General features: G+C 37.8%; 1 protein-coding gene across 2 annotated transcripts in view; it reads right to left on the bottom strand.

Moving 5' to 3' along the window:
* Positions 1–19,651, bottom strand: part of NUP155 (nucleoporin 155) — a 30,646-nt gene extending 10,995 nt beyond the window's left edge. Inside the window, exons 1-21 of one of the 2 annotated variants that reach the window (XM_054002470.1) lie at positions 19,510–19,651; positions 18,351–18,488; positions 17,917–18,013; positions 16,759–16,829; positions 15,931–16,023; positions 15,007–15,173; positions 14,475–14,580; positions 12,488–12,561; positions 12,092–12,183; positions 11,877–11,974; positions 11,630–11,782; positions 11,242–11,342; positions 9,657–9,827; positions 8,469–8,579; positions 7,145–7,239; positions 5,336–5,424; positions 2,982–3,041; positions 2,728–2,878; positions 1,851–1,917; positions 944–1,062; positions 626–729 (exon numbers count right to left, since the gene is read on the bottom strand). In XM_054002470.1, the coding sequence (XP_053858445.1) occupies positions 626–729; positions 944–1,062; positions 1,851–1,917; positions 2,728–2,878; positions 2,982–3,041; positions 5,336–5,424; positions 7,145–7,239; positions 8,469–8,579; positions 9,657–9,827; positions 11,242–11,342; positions 11,630–11,782; positions 11,877–11,974; positions 12,092–12,183; positions 12,488–12,561; positions 14,475–14,580; positions 15,007–15,173; positions 15,931–16,023; positions 16,759–16,829; positions 17,917–18,013; positions 18,351–18,488; positions 19,510–19,645 (2,293 nt within the window). In that variant the 5' untranslated portion in view covers positions 19,646–19,651. The remainder of the gene's footprint in view (positions 1–625; positions 730–943; positions 1,063–1,850; positions 1,918–2,727; positions 2,879–2,981; positions 3,042–5,335; positions 5,425–7,144; positions 7,240–8,468; positions 8,580–9,656; positions 9,828–11,241; positions 11,343–11,629; positions 11,783–11,876; positions 11,975–12,091; positions 12,184–12,487; positions 12,562–14,474; positions 14,581–15,006; positions 15,174–15,930; positions 16,024–16,758; positions 16,830–17,916; positions 18,014–18,350; positions 18,489–19,509) is intronic. The other variant, XM_054002471.1, reaches the window with a different exon arrangement.
* Between the last annotated feature and the right edge of the window lie 232 nt (positions 19,652–19,883).

The following is a 19,883-nucleotide window of genomic DNA, read 5'->3' as shown; positions in this document are numbered from 1 at the left end:
AAAAAATAAAAAAATATTAAAGGTCTATCAAATCCTACATTGTGATTTTAGAGAAAATTTTTACATTTAAAATTTTTTTTATAATTTTTAAACTTTTTTTTACATATTAAAAGCCCAGGATTACACACACATGGACCACAAACATCCTCAATTCCATATATGCAGAAGTAACACTTCCCAACTTCCCTGCAAGTGCTGAGCAAAAGCTGCACTGTAAGAGGACAAAAACTCAAATGGGCTATGTAACAGACCTCATATTTCAAAGTTTTGTAGACATTTCAATGACTGTACCATTGGAAACCTGTACTACTGTAGTTTTTTTATAGGACATCCTGCTCACTTGTCTCATAAAATAACTGCTTAATAAATGCTATCTTGTAAATATAAATGGTTGTGCAGCTACTAAGTACAGTAGTGAGGAGATAAAACAATCTTCTCTGCAATGGAGAACATTAGAAAGGAAAAAAGGAGACAGGTAAATGTGAAAAAAAATGGTATGATATTTAACATAAAATCTGTGTAGAAAGAAGGCCTTTTTATTCACATGATTTCACAAGAAAAGTGAGAAAGGCAACATCCAAATGCACCATTCCTTGATACTTCCTGTTCAAAAATAATTACATACCATGATATTTCCTTTGGAGTTCCTGCTGGACTTGCTGAGAACTTCCACCATCAGGCCGCATAAAACCCAGGAGCCTCTGCTGTAGATTGGCTGGTGTGCTGAAACTGCAATTAAAAAAAAAAAACCAAAAATGCTAATATGATTACAAATACCGAACCCCTTAAAGATGAATCCAACAAACTAATTTTTAGCATCTGAATGTTGAAGCTGAAGACTATACAAACACTTCAACTCAGCAAAACACCTAAGGGTAGTTTTTCAAAAGCTGGACATTAAATACATTTAATACACATGTAAATTTACCATAATTAATAATACCTTGGGTTTCCAAGTGCTCCTACTGTAGCAAACTGTGAATTTCTATCCAAAAATTCTTGTAAACCTTTTAGTTCTTGTAGCACACATTCCAGCATACGGGATGGAACACTGCTTTCCATCTGCAAAAGAAAGCAAACTTCTTTACAGAAAGTTGTGTTTTCACACTTCTTTTTCCAAAAACCTTCAATTTTAAGCTAAGATCACTGAAAAGACAAATAAGAGGGTACAACAAATAAATTTGTATTAGTAACAGATCACTAGAACACAACCTCATTATACCACATTCATTGAGATGGTACACATGTGAAGAGGCAGGAATCTTCTGAAGATACGCAGTATTCAAGATGCTACTTTCTTTGTTCCTCAGATAACTAAATCAGCTATGCTTTACTACTTCCAACTCTAAGCTAGAACAAGGATTGAGCACTGGATTCTATTACCAGCCACAGCCAGAAAATATTTTATTTTCATCATGGACAAAAAATGAAACAGCAAGATGTTAGTTAGGCAAACAATTAATTTTTTTTTATATCTTTCCACAACTACAGTGACTATCCCAAATCACTAAAGCATTTAATTTTTAGGGTTTATCTGGAGGGAGTATGGAGAAACCCTAAGTGGGTATCAAGGAAGTGACATCAGCAAACATGGAGAAAACTGGCCATTGGCAATTAAGAGAGGATAAATTAGTTTGAGATTAAATTAGTTTGGTTTTTTAGAATGTACCATTTAAAATAATAGCTTTAAAAGACAACTAATTGTCAGCTAAGAGCTCAGCAGCTAAGAAAACAATGACATTGCAAACAATGGGTTTTGTACCAAATGGTTTATAACTAAGAATGGAAGTTTAAAAGGACTTAAATACTAAAAGAAACTTTTTAAGAACACAGAATAATCTTTTACATACTGCAACAATTTCTCGATTGCCACTTTTGAAAACTCTCTCCACAACTATACTGCCATCCCAAATATTTCTGCAAAACAAAAAAAAAAAAAGCCAAGTCATTTAACCAAGTATTTTTCTAAGTCTTCTATGTATAATTTCTTGAAAAAGAAATGGTAAAACTTTAAAGCTAAAAGTCTAACATAAGGAATAATTTTGGATGAAAACTAAATATTAAAAAAGCTAGCCATTATATAATTATGAATAATGCAGATATAAACAATTAGTAAAATTCCAGATCTAAAAAGGTAAATTAAATTAAATTTGACACTTTCAAATACTATAGATGAATATGATTCCCAGGAAATACAGTGTAAACAAGTCTCATACAAAAATTTCTTTCCCAGTCAGCATGGAGAGAGATCACCAACATATGCAGAATTCTGTTCCTGCTTGGGTTGTTTAGGGCTCAAAATCCAAGGTAACAGAATCTTTAGTCCTGCTTCATTGCTCTGACTTGAGCATTCTGACTAAACATTCTTCATAGAAATTAAAGGTAGGGCTTTGATTTTTTAAGTCCTTCTGCATTTCTGTTTCGTCCTTCAGTAGGAGTTTAGGTTTGAAAACTAAACCTGGAGATTTCACAGTTCTGTTTATGTACTTGATTGCAGGCTCAGTATCTAAGCAACTTTTCTGCCCTAGGCATTCACTGAATGTACTATTATTAAGAGATGCAAAGACAACATATTATATAGACAGGTATTTCACAAATACAACATTAAAATTTACTAATTTCCAATTTAAATGCTATTACTATAGAATGCACCACCTACAAGTATTAGTGCAAAGAAAAGCTATGAAACAAATTGAGTGACAGAATCTCTTTTTACAAAGACCTCACCCTATAATCCGGGCAAAGTATATGCAGATGCCATTGTGTCTTCCAGAAAATACTATCTCAGGACCCATCATTCCACTAATGGATGTACCAGGGTGAGACATGGAATTTCCAGGAGGAAAAATGGGAGTTGACATAGCAGGAGGTTGTAAACCTAGGGTAAAAATAGCTAAGTATTACTTTTGAACACTTTTATTTGAACACCAATGAAAAAGCCTACTTAAAAAAGAAATAAATAAAAACGGAGAAGGTGTTACCTTGCCCAGATGTCAAAATGCTAGGATTAGAATATGGACTATCAACAGTCAAAGGGGAACCTAAGAAGGGAAAAGAAATAAAGATAAGGCTGTCAAATACAATCCAAACTTGCCCCCTCCCAAATCTACGCCATAAAATATCTGCACAAAAGCAGCAAAGTTGTTAAATCAAAGACTTCAAATGTTTTGTTTATAGTAATGTATCAAATTGCGCTCACTTATCAACCAACACTCCACAAGTCAATTAAATGGATAGACTTCCTTAAAGAGCAGTTGAAGCAGCATTTTCTTCCCAGCATTCATGTGTTAATTTATTGCACACCATCTGTTGTCTGCATTGGATATAATATTGCCCACGTATTTTTTGCTGTTTGTCACCTTCTGAATGCTGAACACTGGTAATATTACTTTTCATTTTTACGTGGGGCAGATGTACAAACACTACAGCAACACTGCTAACTCAAAATACTAAGTCTTAGACTGTCCACAGCCTCAAGTTCAGCTGTGAATACTCCATCTCTTCCTGCAAATTAAGTCTAAATAGCTAACTTAAGACCTCAAAATATGAGGAGCATGTGCGGCCATCTACAAAAATGTCCACATACCATTAGCAAACAAGGTGATGTATCACAGAAAAGGCAAGAAAAACTGGCACTCTGAAAATTTGGCTTTTATCAAAGGATACAGTTTTGCCTAATTTGCTACAGTTCTCTCAACCTGGCAACACACAACAGCACAGAGGATAACACAGTGCCAATACATTCTCAGAGCACATTGTCATGTGTGCTACAGCAAAGCACAAACTTGCAGAAAAGCAGCATGCAAATGCATGACTACACTTTCAACAGTGGGAAAAAGATGGAAATAAGTGAAAGGCACCTGGCCTTTTAATGCTAACATTACTGTTATATAGTTTCACATGCAAAATTATGATGTGGTTGAATGAATTTCTGTCAGCAGTGTCTGACCCACCACATGGGACATCCACAATATCAGAATCTGAATTTCACATGACAGTTCTCTACCCTTTGAGCAAACCGAGAAAGTAGTAGAAGAATGGTGCCATCTTCCACCTGGACCTGTTACTGAAGCAAAATGGCAACATCTGCTTTGATACTAGGTTTGAAAGAGGCATTTATGAAAGAACAACAAAAATATGCAAACATTTAGACTTGGGAAAAATACATTTACTCCTAAAATGAGTCTCCTTGTTGACTACAGAGCTTCCTGCCATTTCCCCCACAACCTAATTTCACTTTTAGTCTGCTCCTGGCACCTGTTCTTCCCATAGCTGCTATTCTCTCCAACTCAGATTTAATTTTACATTCTTAGGCTTTATCTCAGCTCTTGCCCACAACTGTTACTGTTCCACACCAAAAGGGTTGGAAAGTGATGCCACTAATTCATAAAAGCAGCCACTCCTTTTAAGAGTTTAAATATGAGTTAAGAATTCTGAAAAACAGGGTTAACTGTTTTTCCTAAATTTCATCCCACCTCAACACATTTTTCTGCAATACTTAGGAATTTGGATACATATCAAAATATGGTAATGAAATGGAATTTCTTTGAATTTCAGGCAAACAAGCTTATTTCCCAAGTCTGTTGTGTAAAACTGAATGCCACATGTCAGATTAAGGAAGAGGATCTTATGCATTAATGAGTTCTAGATAAAAAACAGTCATTAATTTAATTCAGTATTTCAATCAGAATTTCAAACTCATCATCATGAATTTATTTTTTAAAAACCCTTCCAATCTGAAATTGAGTAATGTATATATTTCTACAGCAACTGTAGAAATTTAAGTGAATTTGAAAGTACAAAAAGGCCTTCACTCCAAGAAGCATCAAGTTCGGAGGAGAAAAGTAAGCAGAAACCAAATGCTGACGACAGCTGTTAAACAGAAATCACTCCAAATGACTAGCTCATTTCTTGATCAAATTTCTTCTTCCTTCTCATAAGCAGTATCTGTAGAGGCATGACAATTACAATGTAGGAAGATACTGTTATATCTACACAGCAACCAACTAAATTTCTTGAAGTCTCAAATACATTATTCATAAGTTGTTCTCTGGCTGCTGAAATGACTCTGGAAGTAACAAATGTATACCCTCTTCACAGTGTCTTAACAGAGTATTATGCATTATGGACACATCATTTGAGACAATGACCCCCTCACTAAATCAAAAAACCACTCAAGAGAAATAGAAAAAGCTCTTGTCATTAACTAGCCAGTAAGTGAAAAACACAGTCTATTTCAGACAAAAAGAACACAAGCACTTTTGAGAAGACAAAACACAACATATTCAAGGAAAAAAAAAAACCTGTCCAGGACTATGAAATGCTTGCTACATACCTGCAGAAACAGGAGAACCCAAAATAGGTCCAACATTGCTGGGAGGAGGCAGAGCTGATGGAAATCTCATTTGTGCTTCTCCACCATACCTAAAGTTTGCAAAACCAAAAATTCTCAACATGTCATACACAGCCTATTCAGTTTTCATGCCTTTGAGGATTAACAGCAATTTTGAGGTTCTTTTAAAACAGGGAATAAAAATCCCAGAATAGTTTTTAAGAGAAATTTATAAATTCCAAAGTCAGGCTTATGCTTCAGCATCTTTTCAAGGTTTGCTTCTACAGGGAAGTGGAAAGAAGGGCACAGTTGAGATGACCCATGGTTGTCTTTCTATCACCCACAAGTAATTTCTATTAATCTCTACCCTACAGTATTACATAAGCAATTTGCTATGTCTTCCCTTGCTAACTCCAGAGTTATAATCCACATTTTGTCTTTTATTTTGTGATAAAATTGAATTTTATAAAGAGCAACTATTCACAACCTACTGGAAACAGCTTACTGACTTTAACATCTGCACAAGTTTTGGCAAGGAACTAGTAAGTTTTGGGAACACAACACTCCAGGCTGCACATTTTATCTGTCAACAGCCATTATCTTACCAAAAACTGTTTTCTCTCCCTGTGAGGACAGCCAAGAGACCCACAGTATAAGGTCACAAGAACCTCATGAGGTTCAACAAGGCCAAGTGCAAGGTGCTGCACCTGGGTCAGGGCACTGCCCTACAGAGCACAGACTGGGGAAAAAAAACTCATTGAGGGCAGTCCTGTGGAGAAACACTTAGGGGTTCTCATGGATGAAGAGAGGGAAATAAAGAAACAAAAAAAAAAATAGTGTTGCCCAAAAAGCCAACACTATTCTGGGCTGCATCAATAGAGGAGTGGTAAGGTGATTCTCCCCTTCCACCCTGTCTTTGAGATACCCCATATGCACACCCACACTGCATCCAGCTCTGGGGTCCTCACTTCAAGAAAAGACTTTGGACTCACTGGAGCAGGTCCACATGAGGCCATGAAGACCATGAGGGTGCTGGAGCAGGTCTGCTGTGAAGACAGACTGAGAGCTGCGGTTGTTCAGACAGCAGATGAGAAGAGTCTGGGGAGACCTTATAGCACCTTCCAGGACTTAAGGGTGTCTTATAAAAATCAAGGGAGAACAACTTTTTACAAGAGCAGATAGTGATAGGACGAGGAAGAATGATTTTAAACTAAAAGATCAAAGAGATTTAGGTTAGGTGTTACAAAAAATTTCTTTACTGTGAGGTAGATGAGGCACTGGAAGAGGTTGGCCAAAGACAGGATATTCCATTCATTAAAGTATTCAAGGCCAGGATGGATGGCATCTTAAGCAACATTATCTAGTGGGCAGTATCCTTGCCCAAGGCAGAAGGGTTGAAACAAGATGATCTTTAAGGCCTCTTTCAACCCAAACAAGTTTGTGACTATCTACACTGATTTCTTTAAGGCAGCTAATGCAAATACACATACTTGCACCATACCAAGGATATGCAGCACTTGAGATACACAAGTTAGAATTTAATCCTCCAGAGTGGAAGCTCATACTTCATCACTTAAATTGTACTGGAAAAAACATACCAAACTAAACAGCAACAACCACAGCCAAAGCAACCAACCAACCAAAAAAAAGAGCCACAAAGCCCAAAACCACCACCACCAAAACCATCAATGCCTATAACCAAAATTCACCATGCCCTGAATTGGCAGCAAGTTAAAAAGCCTGTACACATGTTTAGTGACTGTAGTGGTCCTGAGCATAATATTCAGAAGGACAGACAGAATGAAAACTTACCTGAAGAATGCTCGAGTAGCCCAGGCAGACACTTCTCTATCATATGCAGCATTAGAACAGGCCAAAATAAGGCAAGTGGCACAGGCCTGATCCTCCTAGAGCATATTACAATGTTAGCATACTGTCTTATAGCAAGTTGGTAAGTGTCGCTATTGGACACAAAATGAGTACGGAGAAGCTTGGTTAAGTTCAAAAGAGAAAAAGCCCCCGTTTTATTCAAACGTCTGGTATCTACAGAATTCCAAAGGTGACCGTAGATTGGAGGATGGAATCACCACCTCTCCAACCACACCTGTCCAAAGATGGATCAATCATTTCTCTCCACTCACAGAGAAATAAGTAAACTATTCTATTTATACATGAAATTGTGTGGGAACTCTGACTCTCAATATGTAAACATTATCAGAAGGTTAAAGAAGTTTTATGAGAACTTCAAAACTTTCAAAAAAAACTATAAAAGAAAACACTTTTAAAAAACAGGGCAACAGGTAAGAAATTTATAGACGTTACATTCCTCAATAACTAAAACAGTAAGTACTTTCTGCATTATTTTATTTAGAAGCCAGGGAATTCAGGTCTTCCAAATTATAGACAAGTGAACCCTAGCAAGTTATTCCACTGTATCAGGTAAGTTTTTGCTATACAGTTTTTGCAAACTCGGTGCTACTACTGGTAGGGAACAATCTCCATGCCTGACATTTAAATATGACTAAGATTCATGCAATTTCTACAAACAGAAAACCATAAATTACAATTGTGTTTGAAGAAAAAACACTGGTAAAAATCAGTGTTTGGATGTTCTAATAAGTGGTTACAATACCAATTATGTCCTTTCCAAGCACAAGAGAATATATTACAATGAACACCCACTACAGATACTACACAATACTAGTAATATTAAAATTACAATCCACAATAACGAAGCTTCTGCTTTTTTCTTGTTTATCTCAAGCTGCTAATAAAACAGAATATCCAGACCAACTACACACATTTCTACTGGCCTTCAAAATAAAAAAAATCCCTTGTAGTGGTAGGAATTCAACTTTTTTAGAAACTCTTCCTCTCCTGCTCTCAGATGAACTTCTTTCTAAACTAAGACGTGTACTACACTTCTGCATACAAGATATAGGAATTTCAGGGAAAGTGAATGACATACTTAGTTTTAGATACCATAAAATGAGAAATTATTTCTCTATATGATATTTTTCTAAAGAAAAATTTACCAATTACTGTAATTGGTAAATGAAACATTGACCAGAATGTTGCAGCAACAACAGAAAGGTGACAAGTCTTCCATTTTTCATAACACATCAAAAGCTCTTACCTGATGCAACTTGAAAAATCTCTCAATCTCTTCTCCATCTCCACCTGTATTGCTCACAAGCAGATGCCGCAGCTGATCAACAGGTCTGAGTTTATGAAACATAACGCTTCCCTAAAAGTAAGGCAAAGCAAGTTAGACTAAAGTTATCTTTACTCTGCTTCATCACAACACACCCATCTCCATGACATTTATCTTTGGCATTCTGAGTTTTCCTCCAGAGCACCACTGGATATAAATGTACCTGGTGCCCAAAGCCCAATTCCCAACCACTACCGAATCAAGGAAAGGCAGGCAAGTGCTGCAATTATTACAAACTCTCCACAAACTGAGTTAATTTTTTTTTTAAATGCTATTCTTAGCCTAACACGAAGCATAGAATATAACCATATGAGCAAGCCAGTATATGCTTATATGCATTTAAGCATATACAAGTATACACAGAAAAGAAAGGCTTTGTGTGTCTTGCAAATCCTGAAAACTGCCTGGAAGAAAAATCCTTGAAGAATTCAACGCATGGTAAGACTTAACATTAATCACCTTCCCTGCATTCAAACTAGCTACTGGAAAAGGTCCAATTAAAGCCCTTAACAAAACAGCTGCTATTAAACAAATGCAGCTTTCAGGTTTAGAGTTTGCAAGACATTAATATTTAAACACTATTTTAAATAGCCTATTGGTTGAGATGTTGAGTGCCAAAAATATTGCTAAACGTAATCAGAAAAGTAGGCAAGTTCACTTCTTTCTTTGTGTGGGTTTGTTTTCTAAAATGCTCTCAAAAAAACCCTTTTGGGACTTTTTCTATGACAAGTAAGAAATTCTAAATTCAAATTTCAATTGCCAACAATATTTACTTGAACTATTTTTCTGGGCAGACAGTGACTGTTTCAATGTCATGCAATCAAGAGCATAACCAAGGGTAAAAGAATCATGTTTGTATCTGCAAAGGTTTCTGGAGAGCAACAAAAACTACTAATACACTGTATATAGTAAGTTGATCTAAAACCTTTGAGTAAATTTAAAATAGGTATAGATAGTTCCAGCAATCTTCTCCTGATTCCTTTTCATGTTCAAAATATAATCCTTAAAACGTTAACTAAAATGAATCATGTATAGGTTTAGATGAGATGTCCAATTTCATACTTAATTCTTCTGGTAACCTATGTCAAGGAAAGTAATACTCTTACTCACTTGGGCTGAAAGCAGAACAAACTTCTTAGGTGGCAGCATGTGTTGCTGCACAACAACAGGTGAATCAGTTATGGGAATAATGTCTTTATTTAGTGGTGTTACAATCTTCTGAACTTTAAATTCATCAATAGCAGAAAGAGCCCAGGAATGTCCATCAACACGGGTCGTCATCTGAGCAACAGATAGATATTATCCACATTTTGGTAGCAGAAATGGGTTTTGCACATCCATGGTAATGTTTTACTATTTACCATTTAAAATTACACAGAATAGAATCTGCTCCTCACACAACAGAACCCAACAAAAATAAGTTCTTGTGCTGTCTAAAAGAAAGTTACCACCAAATTTACAGTTATATATACACTGCTGCTTTTTAGAGAAAGGGAATAATATATTGCTTTTTTTTGGGTAATGGGATATTGTTTTACATTTCAATGTAAAACAACTTCCAAAGTAAGGCTGCTACAATATAAACAGCAACCATCTACTAATCACATTAGAACTAAGCACTGTAAGCATAATTAGTTTGAAAGTTTTCTTTAAAAAATCAAAAAAAGCTGCAACTGAATTAAAAAAGGTTTACAAGACTTTTGCAGTTGGCAGCCGTACTTCAAATATAACTCAGGAAGTGACATATACTAGTGAAGACATTCCAGAAAACTATGTATGCTAACCAGTAAGAATTGCTGCTCAAGAACAGGCAGCAGTTTTGTTTGGGAAATCTAGCTGTCTGTTGCTGTCAGATGCCTTGGGAAAAAAGAGGTAGGCACTTGGGATATTAATGTCTAAGTTTTTGCAGGGTAGGGATCTGAAACAACTATAAAGTTCCTTTGTAAGTTATTAACTAAAACAGCAGATTAATCAAAACCTGACTTTGAAGCTTTTAACTTACATAGTCACTTCATTCACTCCAACTCTGCTATTTCTTCAGTAACACTATTTTTGACACATCTCTCCTCTACCTCAGCAGAAGACTTGAAATGTCTTTCAGAGATGAAATATGTCTTCCCTGAACTGACACATAAGGCAACTAACCCTCTCCAAACTTCTCTTATAAACTCACTTACATAACAAAAATGAAAGTCAGAAACCGTCCCCCCGTTAAATAATGAAGACATATAAGTTTAAATAAGGCATGTAAGTTTAAATAAGGAATCACAAAGTTTCTAGCATCTACATTTTAAACAACTTTTATACTGAGCAACACCATTATGGACAGAGAGCCATGCTTTTCTGCACTTGTGCACAATATGCAGCATTACTACAGACAACAGTATTCTCAAATATATTAATTAGAAGTCAAGTCTTAGAAGTTAAGGTAATTGCTTTTGACATACAGCTAGAATACTGTATGATTGTGCATACAAAAGCTTGATGCTTTTGACGTCAAGCTAGAAAAGCACGTTTGAACTAGGGATCCCTACTAAGAGAGGCTCATTCAGCTTTGTGAGAGTTTCCAAACTCCACATAAAATTTTTTGTCACCTACTTATTTCTTTCAGGCAGTATTATTCAGGCATCTGTTATTAGGAAAGAAAACATAATACCTAGATTTCATCAAAATCATAAAGAAGTTTGCTTTATACCTGTGTTTCCATCATTGGCTTTTGAAAAGGGAAAGAATCATGATTGACACACCACAGGATGTCATTATCTTCATTTTCTGAAGCTGCCATCAGCAGGACTCCTAGCAAGAACAGCAATAGTAAGTCCATATTAGAAGCAATCATCATGCATTAAATGCAAACTCATTAATTCATTCCAACCTTAGCAAAACTCAACCTTTAAGTCATTATCATACAGTCTGAACAGCAAATGATAACTCCTGGATTTGTATGCCATATGGTACTTCAAAAGGTCACTTTTAATACCATTTGCCATCTTAAAGGTAAAACAGATGTTTATAGGAATCAAAGTAATTGTGACTGTCACACACAAAAAATAATCTCATTTGAGCCATGCTCCACTGCCTACCTTTGCTATAAAGAGCTCTGTGAACCTTTGCAGGCTTCTCTACATTCGAAGAAGCTGAAAATCCAGGTGGCAAACGGACATGGACCAAGGTTAACATGGAAGGACGAGCTGTTGGATGTTTAAATTGTGACGTACTAAAATATAGTCGGACACCTGAACAAAAGATAAGAAAGGTCACAAACTGTGCAGATACCATTTATCAGTTTAAGTAGAGCGGAATTTGCTTTTTTTTTTTTTTTTTTTTTACCTGCATGTGTGATTGCTAGTAGTTGACAGTCTATGGATTCAGAATTTTCAATCACTGCTATTTGAATAATAGGCTTAAATACAGAACGATCAATTGTTCTGAAAAATAAAACAAAAAAACCCAATACACTTTTAATCCAAATAAACAGGCAAATTCTTCAAAATTGTATTGTGAAACTATGGGTCTTAAATCCTTTTATATTGTCATGAACATACCTGGCAATGCTCCCTGCAGCAGAAACAATAGCATTTTGTGAAAGAGAAGTAACCCTAGTCATTCCTTGACCATCTTGCCCCAAATCATAAACCTGCAATTCAATAACACAGCTTAGTGATTTATGAATGAATTAATAAATTTAGCCTCACTAATCAAAAAGTAACTCAAGCTGTATTTTTATTTTGTACTCATGCTTCCACAGAATTGAGGCTACTCTTTCCTAGGAAAAGAAACTTTTCAAATCTTCAGCACACACATTGCTACAAAAAGATAAACACAAGTGAGGCCTAACATACCTACAGAGAATTCTCAGGCATTGAGGTAAACTTACAGAGGTACCTGTACATTATTACACACATTAATAACAGACCAAAGAGTCATAAGAAGTCACATACTTGCAGGACTCCTTTTTCTGAGCGGGTGTACAAGATATTTCGAGAGTTGTCAATGGCGATTTGAACTACAGGATCTGGAGAGGGAGGAAAAAAAGGGAGAACCAGCAAATCAACACTGGGCTTGGGAAAGCAAGTTTAGGACAGAATGTCTGAAATAATGAACTGTAAGTTCACAAAACCTGCACTTTCATACAGGACTGCTGCTGTAAGGGATTTAAAACATCAATCAACTAAAATAACTGCTAGTAAACAAACAACAAAAAAAAATCCCAGAGAAAAAAACTGTAATTTCAAAATAGCAGTGAAAGCAGGTAAGATTATTCACTTATACATTTTTCATGTTCATGGTGATACCACTAAGCACATATTAATTTTGTAGTACATATCACTCACTTTAGTTAGAAATGTCAAAGAAATGTCAATTTTTTCAGGCTTTGCTATCTACATCCTGAACTAAACACAAAATCTGTCTCGATTTCACAGAATCACTAGGTTGGAAGAGACCTTCTAGATCACTGAGTCAAACCCCTTCTCTAACACCTCAACTAAACCATGGCACTGAGTGCCACATCCAGTCATTTTTTAAATACATCCAGGGATGGTGACTCCACTACCACCCCGGGCACACCATTCCAGTACTTTATTGCTCTTTCCATAAAAATCTTATTCCTAATATCCAACCTCTATTTCCCTTGGCGCAGCTTGAGACTGTGTCCTGTCAGTTCTGTTGTCAGTTCTGGTTCTGTCAGTTGCTGCCTGGAGAAAGAGACCAACCCCCACCTGGCTACAACCACCCTTCAGGAAGTTGTAGAGAGTGATAGATAAGGTCACATCTAAGTCTCCTTTTCTCCAGGCTAAACATCCCCAGCTCCCTCAGCCGTTCCTCACAGGGCTTGTGTTCCAAACCCCTCACCACCCTTACTGCCCTCCTCTGGATGTGCTCAAGCGTCTCAACATCCTTCCCAAACTGAGGGGCCAGAACTGGACACAGGACTCAAGGTGTGGCCTCACCAGTGCCAAGTACAGGGGAAGAATGACCTCCCTGCTCCTGCTGGCCACGCTGTTTGTAATATAAGCCAGGATTACATTGGCCTTCTTAGCCACCAGGGCACGCTGCTGGCTCATGTTCAGCTGGCTGTTGACCAGTAAAGGTCCCTTTCTGCCTGGGCGCTGTCCAGCCACACCATCCCCAGCCTGTAGCATAGCAGGGGGTTATTGTGGCCAAAATGCAGGACTCAGCACTTGGACTTCTACCTCCCAACACACTGACACACACTCTCAGCTTAGTGTCATCTCCAAATTTACTGATGAAAGACTCAATACCCTCATCCATGTTGTCAATAAAAATATTGAACAGAACTGGCCCCAGAACAGATCCCTGGTGACTGTCCCCAGCTGGATGCAGCACCATTCACCACCGCTCTCTGAGCCCGGCCATCCAGCCAGTTCCGAGCCCAGCAAAGAGTGCTCCTGTCCAAGCTATGGGCTGCCAGCTTTTCCAGGAGTGTGTTGTGGGAAACAGTGTCAAAGGCCTTGCTGAAGTCCAAATAAACAACATCCACAGCCTTTTCTGCAACCACCAGGCAGGTCACCTGGTCATTAAAGGAGAGCAGGTTGGTGAAACAGGACCTATCCCTCCTAAACCCCTGATGGCTAGGTCTGATACCCTGGCCATCCTGTAAATACTGTGTGATTACACTCAATATAAACTGCTCCATTACCTTACCAGTTACTGAGGTCAGGCTAACTGGCCCATAATTGCCAGGATCCTCCTTCCAACCCTTTTTGTGAATGGGCATCACAATGGCTACTTCCAGTCATCTGGAACCTCTGTGCAATTCTTTTCTAATAATCAACCACTGCAAGTATCGTTGACAATAACTAAGTGCTCTGAGTAAACAAAATATTCAGACTGGCTTCTTGGTAGCATTATTTAAAAGGTTACATTAAATTATTGGCTAATAAGAACTTTAATATCAGTACTTACCATCCTCTGAGAATGTGAACTGTAGCAACGAAGGAATAAGAAAAGACAGCGCACTCTTTGAATGATTAATTTTTCTACAGCGCTGGCTAAACCAGCCTGCTTCAGCCTACAATTTAAAACAAATACAACATTGAAAGAAAAAGCAAAACAAAAACTGAACTAGGAGCGATATTAAAAAAGTCATTCAAAGGATGAGTACAAAAACAAGTAAACATCTAACTGCAAACTACTGATTTAATTGAACAAGGATGTGTTATTAAATGGAAAGAAAACAGTGATCATTAAAACGAAAATTTTGCATAAAAAAAAGTGTGCAGATGTTGCAATTTAAATTTTTAAAGTCGACCAATACTGCACTGATATTCCCCACATAAATACTACTTCAAAGAAAATGCATCTACCCTAAGCTGTTGTGCAACCAAGACATGCAACACAATTACAGAAGAAAAGAGACATGTTTTTTAACTATTATTGCTGAGATCTCACAACAGTGGAAGAATGAAAAAAGCCTGTGTGTAAAACCCACAGTCACCTGGTATGCTACTTCATATAAGCAGCCATCTTTTCCTGCCAGAAAGATCCTTCCGTTATCAGTGGATGTGATTGCCAGGATGTAGGTGTTGTCAGTAGGGAGTGAATACAGAGGATCTGGTAGCAGCTGCATTCCTCCAGACATGCTGTCATTGAGTGATCCAGCACCTTCAGTAAACAAAAAAACTTAAATCCTCTTTAGTTTTTAAGCTGTTTTAATAAATACTACAGGTCTGTGATAAGAAACATTTCAGAAACAGGAAAAAATTACAGCAAATTTCATAGTTATGAACATATTCTTGAACAGCTTTTGTCCAATGTGAACTGCAGAGTAGCAAATCCATTCTATGTAGGTTTCCGAGGAAATGCAATGTTTTTCATTTCTATAGACTGTTCTCTCCTCTAAATCATACCAAGTCCAAAACACAGGTTTCTACTTGTTTTCTCTTTCTCATTGACATATTTTTAAAAAAAAAAAAGTAGTATAGTTCTTTCACTTTCACCAAACATTTTTTTCTCTTAGTATATATGGCATAAAAACATGCTATCACGTTCTCAATTTTTGTGGTTGGAATACAAATGCCAACAAAGTGAATGATCTCTATTTAGAGTTTCAAGATTCATGCAGCTATCTTCTCTCCCTCTCCAACATGCTGTTTAATTAACAGGAGCACCTGTTTCAAAAGCTTTTTTGACATTAAATACATGAGTAATAAAACTTAATGCTTCTCATGGAGTCCACGATTCAGTAAGTGCACACACAATAAAAATCATCTTCCCTGCTTGTAACATGACTTAAAAACTAGCAAGGCACTTGGCACACACATGGATTTTTAATTTTTTTTGAATGACTACTAATAAAACTGCCATGTGTAAATACACATGGGAATTAACACACTGGGAATACAGGAGAAGAGAGAATTACCTGACTGTATATTAGAATAATGAAGTCCTAAAATCACAATATCCACAGGAGTAGCCAGAACAAGTAAGTGTCGTACATGAGGCTGGAAGATACCTAAATAAAAAAAGAAAATTTCAGCTTGCACCTTACTGATCACAATTATGTAAGCAAATAAATCCATTGGAAAGCCACATCAGCTGATTAAACTGAATAGTCATATGTTAAGCCTAATGATCTGTGGAATTCTAGAATTAGGAAGGAGTATCAGCCAGCAGCTTGACTTCCACTTCATGAGGAACAGGATCTTTAAAACAACATTTCTCTTATCAGCATGCTTCTTTTAAACTCAACTCATTTACCAATTCAACTTTGACTTTAATGTTATCTTAGCAGTAGGTACTGAAATGACTGGGAGGGCTAGAAACCAGAATCTCATGGAAATTATCACTTAAATATATAAATTTGTAAACAGTACAAATGCTAAAGCATAATGTGGCAAAAAAATGCAAGCTTATAAGCGAAAATAATTGTTAAACTACACATTATTTTTGGCTTATAATTAATTTTTAATGTTTCTAAAATCAAATCAATCCCATATAGTCTGTGTGTACATATATATATATACACACAAACCACAGATTTACACATAACATAGAATCGCTGACACTGGAAAAGACCACCAGGACCACTGAATCCAACCCTGAAACTGGGTTTGATATTTTGGCTTTTATATTACCTTACATTGCATTTTTTGTATAAAATACAAATGAATATATAAGTGAAGACTGAAAAAAATAGACAGAAAGTTCAGTACTGTCCAATTCTAATCTCTGTCATAATACTCCTTACCTGCCTTTGGCTTTACAAGGCCCACTGCAAGAATAGTTTCACTGAGACCATCAAAATAAGCCAGATCTCCTCTGTCAATAAACAAACAAAAAACTGCATGAAATTTGTCATATAACATTACATAATAACAAAGTAAATAAAATCCACATATTTTTAAAAATTATTAATGCTTTTGCAACACTCTGAAGCCATATACACCTTTCACTTTCAGTGAAAGCAGGTCATGAGTTGCTTGAATCTCCTATGATTGATTTTCAAACCAAATCCAACTGCAGTATATTTTTGGATTTTGTTAATTCATACAGTCTATTCCGAATTACACAATGCAGCATCTGCAATATTGATTAACATCAAGAGAAGAAAATCACATGGGATTTTTTTTCCCCCATGAAAATTACCTGATGCAAAAATTCCCAACTTCTTCCTTACTATCACTAACCCCATGCAGCACTGTTTTCTTTGGTGAATGTATATCATACACTCTGACATAATGTAAATATATAGACAGTAGCTATTCTGAATTTTGGGTTCTTTAGGAAATGCAACAATATGTACAAAGCAATTCTTACTACACAAATGCTTACTATGTGGGCAAATAAAGAAGTAAACATGCAAACTACAAACTGATCAATGCCATTTCAAAATGTACTGAACTTATTTTTAGTTTTACCCATAAAATAAGCAAGGATGGAGAGCTTCAATCACAATACTTCAAAATACTAATGCCCTATTAGTAATATAATAAATACCATTGTGGGAATATTGTGGGAATGACTGGCCACTGCACATGCATCTCAGTACTTACAAAATCTACTTATAAAAGTTAATCAATTAGAGGTGTTTTTATATATTTTCTCAGTACCTGCAAAGTCTTTGCACAAGAAGAGCGGTAACTTTAGGATATTAGATATGTCAGACCCAAAGCAAATACATTTTTCTTTCTCTCCCCTGTAGATGATTTGGCAGCAATATTACTAACTCTTACAGATAATTATACACTTACTATTCAAAAGTTTTAGTAAAACCTAAAAGGAATTAATATCAGTTAAACTGAACAGCACACCTCCATGCTTCCTGCAAACAATCTCCCACTGCTCCAATTGCTTACTTCTGGTATAATACCAATAGAACAACATCAGGAATGCATCTTTTACGTACCCATCCTCATAGTTCCACATAAAGATATCACTGTCGATGGTCAGCCAAGCTCTGCTTATCTCTGGAAATACTCCCATCATACAATTGCACTGCATATCTGAAGCACTGCTGATGTAAAGATTAAATGCATTTTGGGTAGTAACGGCAAAATCGTCTTCAGAGCATTTAAAAGAATCATTAAAATACAGTATTACACAAACTGCATACTTCAAAATTCTTAATTTAGAAACCAATTCTACCAACAACTCTACACAAATGCCCCTTGTTACCACTTAAGAGTGTTATTAAGAGAACCTGAATAACATTGAAGTATTTTGCTGGGAGTCTGACAAAAAGATTGGGGAAGAAAAATATGGAGGAAAGCTTCTTTTATTACTTAATATTCTTAATATTACTTCCTACACAATCTAGGACATTTGTTTACATAAGGATACGTCCAAACTGCTCCACTAGCTCTGGTGGAAGTGGGACTCGGCGGACTGAGCTGATTTCCGGAAGGTTGGGTATTGACAGCAAACCTGGTCCTTGTAAAGGATAATCCATATCTGACATACCAGATACGGTAGGGCTACCTGCAAGTAAGAACAAAAAAAAAAAAAAAAAAAAAAAAAAAAAAAAAAAAAAAAATCAAATGCCTTGATGTTGCAGAGACTTTATACATATAAGTATCACTACCCACAAGATACGTGTAGACAGAGTTTTCTGTAGGAACAAAACCACAAACAATAAATCTTAAGTCTCAAATGTGATAAGAGCAAACAGATTTGCAAACAAGCTCCTATAATAACTCACCAGGACTCCAGCCTACTCTTTACCCCTTTTTTTCTGTGATACCCTGCAATGCTTTTTTCATTGTATGGTCAGACATTCACATGAACAAGCCAGAAGCATACTCCTCCACCTAGAAAGGCTGCCTGTACTCCCAGTGCCAACTTAAAAAACCCACTGTTTGCTGTGCAGAGCAGCTACACTGTGGCCACGCCATCACTGCACAACAGAACACAGATACTGTTTGTTTACATCCGGCCACCTCTGGATATATACTACTAGAATGCCTCGAGGAGCCCACTTTGCCAGCCAGTCAGCACTAATGGAGAAGGAAATGCTGCCTCCATGTGTTAATGAGAACAAAACGAATTTTTGGTGAGAGGAGGTACATCTTATACCATAAGCGTGATACAAAGCTGCAGACAAAAAAAAAAAAAAAAAAAGTGAATGTTAAGACAGTTTCCAGGCTGCTTGTAACTTAGGCATGGTGGGGGGCACATGGCTACCACAAGAGCATTCTACACGGGACTTCCCAAAAAAAAATGGAAAATTAGAGCCGTCACCTGTCACTTTTCAGAGGGACAGGAGGCACCTGAAGCCCATCCCTCCTGCCCTCCTACTGTGCTCATATCCACAACTCACCTGCGCACTGAAGCGGACACAGCACGGCCCCACCCCAAGACGAAGACGGCTCCTCACACCCGGCCCCAGTCCCCGAGCAGGGCCCACAGACCGCACGCGTGTCCGGCCGGGCCGCGCCGGCCGAGGCCGCCTCGCGGCAGGGCCCGGAGCCACAGGGACCCCGATCGGGCGCTCCTCGCTCACCTGGCGCCGGCACTGCCAGCAGCTCCGACAAGTCCGGATAGCAGCGGTCATCCTGGATCTGCCGGTCGATGATGCGGCCGGCGATCTCCAGCGCCTCCTGCGCAGCAGGCGCGGCCGGGCTCGTGGCGGCAGGCATCGCGATGGAGGCGACAGCGGCGCAGAAGGACAGCGGCGACACGGAGATGGCGGGGCCGCGCTCTCGCGCCACTCCACCGCCCGCCCAATCCCGGCAGGCCCCGCGCGCCAGGCCGCTTCCGGCAGCGGGAAACGGGGGAGCGGAAGGGGAGGGGAAAGGGCTGGGAAGGGCCGGCCCGGCACGGGCGGCGGGCAGCGCCTCCGGGGAGAGAGGTAGTTGCTGCCGGAGAGGTTCGCTG

This window comes from Vidua macroura, chromosome Z, assembly GCF_024509145.1.
Source record: "Vidua macroura isolate BioBank_ID:100142 chromosome Z, ASM2450914v1, whole genome shotgun sequence".
Classification (NCBI taxonomy): Eukaryota; Metazoa; Chordata; class Aves; order Passeriformes; family Viduidae; genus Vidua; species Vidua macroura.
This window is presented reverse-complemented; position numbering and strand designations above follow the sequence as displayed.